Genomic DNA, 5,760 nt, shown 5'->3' on the forward strand with positions numbered 1-5,760 from the left:
GCTATCTAAGGATGGTACTATAGAACGCCACCTCAAGGTAGGCCTAGTGGCGCCATCTCTTGGTCAGGCCGGAAACTTATCAATCCACCCTCGTATATCACACACTTTATGGTGAAACTGTCGAGAAATTTACCGTGACTAACAAAATTGCAAAAGTTTACTTTTTTCGATTTTTTGAAACTTCAAACTCATTTAAGGAAGGTAACTAATAATTCAATCGGATTATCGCTAAACAGGTATAAATCATCTAGCTTTGAACTGTTTTTATTGATAATTTAAATTGAAATCAATTTTTTGGTGTTTAATTTTGACAAAGTGCTTCGTTTTTTGTGATTTTTAGCTATATCTACAATGCGGAGAAAAAGGAATTTTTTAATGAAATTTTAGAGGAGTGTTTTTGACTGTCAAAAGAAAGTTTTCATTGCTAATTAGAACTTCGCGCAAACAACTTGTTAAAATTGATATTTCCTATAATTTGAACTGTTCGAAACAAGGTACTATTTCATACGCGTTTGCGCAAAAAGGCAGAATTCTGCCACCACTTTTTAGTTCTCTTATGTGAATACCATAACCGAGTCAGCACAAGTTCAGCCACTGTCGTGATGACTTCTCGCTCTTTGTTCGTAATCTCATCAGTTCTATTACAATAAAAGTTGATTACGATTTAAGTGATTGTCTCATTGTCGTTAAACTCTCCCAGTTATTCTAACACAACTTTTTTTCGACACGCATCAATGTTGGGCACCAAAAGATTTATTAAAAAAAGTCGACATTGTTACTGTACCCATGGATTTTTTAAATTTGCAGGCTTCATAACAAAGAAAAAACATGACGCATTTAAAACTGACCCATATTTTCAACTTTCCAGATTAAATTCTTTTATCCAACTGCTCCTAACTAGAACTTGATGATAAAAATAATTAAATTATTACCTGAGCCTGCCTACAAGCATCTTCCAAGTTAGAAGAGGTGGCAATCATTTTTGCTTTTCTTTAACTGCAACCCCTAATGTCATATTTTACGCAATAAGTAACTGCCTTCTGAAATACAAAATGGATTATTAAATTATTATTACTGCAACTACATATAAAGTGAATTGAAGCATTTAACCACAAACAATTGCTATTTACAGATTTGTTCTCAATGTATATGGTGCAAGCTCAACAAAACGTATTCTGGAGATAATTAAAATGATTAACAATTATGTATATAAAATAAATTAAAATTAACAATTTTATATTTTGATTGCAGATTTACGAGTAACTTGAATGAAGAGTAGTAAAAGTAAAAAAAAAATTGTTTTCCACATGAGTATTAATATCAGAGAGAAACTAAGAGTAAGTCCATTATTAGACGACACCACTAGATGTACTTTGTCGACTCTACAGGCCATTTCGGAAACCAATATCTAACCTTTCAACATCTTACGTACATATGGATTATCACGCCCACTGGCACAACTCGTTGAGCAACATGTCGATGTCGATCTTGTCGAAAAGGAACAAAAGAGACGGGCTGGGTCCGACGTACGTGGCCTGCAGAGAGAATGTCGGCATTTAGTGTGTTTTGATTTTATTTTCATAAAATTGTTTAATCACTTTTTAAGTGGGACAAGGTAAATTAAATCTCACAGTGTTATTACAATTGCAGAAGAGATGAGTGGAAATTGTGTTAAAATGATGTAAAACCGCTCACGCAAATTGACAGTTTGCAGGTTATGTTGTTATTTTCTTTCCGACCTGCCGGTATTTTCTCTGCCAGATACTTATGTTTTATAGGTCATTAGTGTTTACTGACACTATTTAAATAATTTTTATCCTAATTTTCGGTCTGTATCGCTGTCTCCGGATTTTGAACTATATAAATAGAGATTTTAGGAACTTTTGTTTCGTAATAAATCATTTTTTTCTCAAACACGTATAAATTTTTTATAATTTATCATGATACCGAGATCTGCTAAGACGGTATTTCTTCTTTTACAGGATTTTAAGTTCAGAGGGCCAATTCTTAGTTTGTTTAAATTGCAATTTAAGAATACCCATGTTGACCATTTTTATTTGAAAGATGGCACCTTGAAAAAATACCAGATTTAAAAAAAGACGAAAACTGCTATTGCTGCAAAGTTGTTACGCTTTATTGCAAATTAAAATATCTATTGTTTTAAAAAAAAAATTACCTGACGGTGCCGCAATGAAGTCAAACATGCTAATGAAATACAACTATTTTGAAATTCTGAAGCACGTACCCCCCTCTGTTAGTGAACTGAATCAAAGACGAATTAAAAAAAAAAGAGTTCAATCCTGAACTAAAACAGATTCATTTTCAACTAAAAAGATGAATTTTGTAACAAGAAGTCTTAACTTCCTACCAAAATAAACGAGTTTTGCACATATTAAATCAATTTTCAACCAAATAGTTGAATTGAAGAACTAAAAATGACCAATCAGTTAAATTCTATACCAAATTGTACAATTTTCAAGATAAAAAGACGAATTTTAACGCAAAAAAAAACATTTTTAACTAAGGCAGAACAAATTTTCAAGAAAGCAATTAAATTATTATCTAAATGCATAATTTGTTACCATGCAGTTGATTTTTCAACCAAAAGGATTATTTTTCACCAACAAAAACGAATGTTAAAAATTACATAATTTTGCAACCAAAAAGTTGCATTTTCAAACAAATTGTTAAATTTTCAGTAATTTGGTAATTGTGAATTCTCTTTCGTTAAAGCTCCTTCGTCTTGAACTAACACATTCTCATCACATATCTCGTGCTTCGCACTGGAGTTTATTTCTGAAATTTCATATCATTTCCATTAATGTATATTATTATAATTCATAACTTACATTGGTCTTAAGATATAGTTTCATTGTCCCGTTTAAAAAAAATTTACTATCAAACATTTTATTGAAACTTTTGAGAATCTTTGATAAACTGTGAAATTGTTGAATAAAAAAATGTAATTTTTGGATTATATATTATATTTAATAATATTCAAAAAGTTGTTATGAAAGTCTTGTAGGACATCTAAAAATCAAACTTGTTCTTCTGTTGACTTTTTTTCACATAGTCCATTATTTGGCTTAAAAGGTTCATTTTCGTGTGTTTTTTTAATTCTGTAAATGGTATAACTCTAGTAATTTTTGCTTTTATAAACAAAATCATCAGGATCAATTGTTCAACTTTTTGAATAATATAAAATTCTGTACAGAAATTTTTTGAATGTTGAAAAAAGTGGTCTTAAAAATATTCAAAATGCGCTGACTTTTTGACTTTTTATCCAAAATGGCTGACTAACGAACTTGACTTTTAGTTTAGGACACCTAACGAGTGTACCAAAAACCAATCTAATAAAATGATTTTTTCAAAAGTTATCGTGCTCACAAACAGACAGGCATACATACAGACAGGCATACATACAGACAGACCGACATACAGATTCGTAAAAACCTAACTTTCGCAATTAACAATCCAGTTTAATTCGCAAGTAAAACAGATGATTTTTCCACCAAAGTGTTGCATTTCTAACAAACAAGATTAAATTTATGCCAAAAAATATGAATTATCAACAGCATTAACTTCGCCGGAGTGTTTATAGAGAAAATATAATTTAATTGTAATTTTAGCTTAAAATAAATATTATAAAGTCTATGATAGCTATTCTAATCTGATTTTAATCAAAAGTGACATTGTTTTTAAATGATTTATATTTTATCCACAAACACTCCGGCGAAGTTAATGAATAAACATTTTCTTCCAATATTTCTGAATATTGGTTTCAAAACTGTCCTTTTACACTTATAAACAAGCTATAATTTCCGCAGACCTAATAAACATTCTTCTTGCTCTTCACAGCTGCAGGGGGTACATGGTCAAAAGTATTTATTGTGTAAGATATTTTCACATCTGAGAATCACTAAAAACAATAATTGAGAAATTTGGTAGAAAATTGAAATATTTAATCGCAACATAAACTACTTTGTTAAAAATGCATTTTTTTTTAATTTGGCTATTCATCATTTTGGTTAAAACTTAATTTCTTTGGTCGAAATTTAACTATTTTATTGAAAAATTGTTGATGGAAAATTTAGCTATACAAGTGTAAAAATTTAAATACTTGGTTGAAAATTTATGTACTGTGTTCATAACTCATGTTTTTTGGCATAAATTTAATTCTTTGTTTTAAAAATGCTACATTTTGGTGCGAATTAAACTGTATTGTTGAAACTGAGTCTCTTTTTATTCAAATCAACTTTTATCAATTAACATCTTTTGATCTTTTTGATTGAAATATGAACTACATTTTTCGTCAAAAATTAATCTTTTTAGACGATCTTTTTTTTTAATGGAAATTTAACTAATCCAGTTTCGGTAGAAAATGTATCTGCTTTAGTTGACACTTCAACGATTTGGTTGCAAATTGATACATTTTGTTAAGAATTCGTCTTTTTTGGTAGAAAACTAATGTTATCAGTTGAAAATATAACTATTCTTTATTTAAAGAAAAAGTATTTTTTCGTTAAAATATTAACCCTTACATTTTTCGTTGAGGTTTACATTTTTAGGTTAAAAATTGAACTAACTCGTTGAAACTTACTTTTTTTGTTTAAAATGAATGTTTTAACTGAAAATTGAACAATTTGTTTGAAAATTCAACTTTTTGATATGAAATTTATGTAATTTTTTTAACAGTCGTATTTTTTGGTGGAAAAATAATCCTTTTGGTTGAAAAATCAACTATATGGTCACAAATTATGCATTTAGATAAAAATTTAACTGCTTTCTTGAAGATTTGTTCTTTCATAGTAAAAATGCATATTTTTGAAATGAAAATTGTCCTTTTTGGCTTAAAAATTGTACGATTTGGTAGAGAATTCAACTGACTCGTTATTTTTAGTTTTGCTATTCAACTATTTGGTTGAAAATTGATTTGATTTGAGCAAAACTCGTCTATTTTAGTAGAAACTGAATTTGTTTTAGTTCAGGATTTAACTCTTTTTTTTTTTAATTCGTCTTTTTGATTCAGTTCACCTGTTTTCTATTTCAAGTGATAATCTTTCTTTGTTTGAAAGTGAACTACTTCGTTCGTTCCTGACAAACAGTACGATTTTACCAAATCCTCCCCTATCCCAAATCGTTTTATATAATTTTTGGCTGACGGCTAAATTCACAAGAAAAAAGTAGTCGGCACAAAAATTATGTGAAATGCGGGGCGTCAAAACTTTTGAACCCTAACAAAGGAGGGTACGTGCATCAGAATTTCAGAATCAAAGTAAAATAAATTTAAAAAAAAAGATAAATAAAATAATACATTAGCAGGTTTTACTTCATTTCGGCACATTCGGATAATTTTTTATTTAAAAAATCAATAGATATTTTAATTTGCAATTAAGCGTAACAACTTTTCAGAAATAGCAGTTTTCGATTTTTTGAATCTGGTGTTTTTTTAAGCTGCCATCTTTCAAAATAAAACTTTCAACGTGAATGTTCTCAAATTGCAATTTAAATAAATTAAAAGTTGGCACTATGAACTTAAAATCTATTTATATTGTTCAGAATCCGGAAACAGTGACAGAGACCTAAAATAACAACATAACCTGGAAACTGTCAAACTTGCATGAGCGGTTTTATATCATTTTAACACAATTCGCACCTTTCTCTTCTGGAATTGTAATAACACTCTGACATTTAATTTACTTTGTCCCACCTTAAAAGCTATTAAACAGTTGTATTAAAATAAAATCAAAACACACGAAA

General features: G+C 29.2%; 1 protein-coding gene across 3 annotated transcripts in view; it reads right to left on the reverse strand.

Annotated features, from left to right (window-relative positions):
* LOC117172960 (transcription factor SPT20 homolog) overlaps positions 1 to 5,760 on the reverse strand; it is a 68,083-nt gene that overhangs the window by 53,129 nt on the left and 9,194 nt on the right. For all 3 annotated transcript variants that reach the window (XM_033361281.1, XM_033361280.1, XM_033361279.1), the window contains exon 2: positions 933 to 1,040. In XM_033361281.1, the coding sequence (XP_033217172.1) occupies positions 933 to 980 (48 nt within the window). In that variant the 5' untranslated portion in view covers positions 981 to 1,040. The remainder of the gene's footprint in view (positions 1 to 932; positions 1,041 to 5,760) is intronic.

The sequence above is a fragment of the Belonocnema kinseyi genome, chromosome 5, assembly GCF_010883055.1.
Source record: "Belonocnema kinseyi isolate 2016_QV_RU_SX_M_011 chromosome 5, B_treatae_v1, whole genome shotgun sequence".
NCBI classification, from domain to species: Eukaryota; Metazoa; Arthropoda; class Insecta; order Hymenoptera; family Cynipidae; genus Belonocnema; species Belonocnema kinseyi.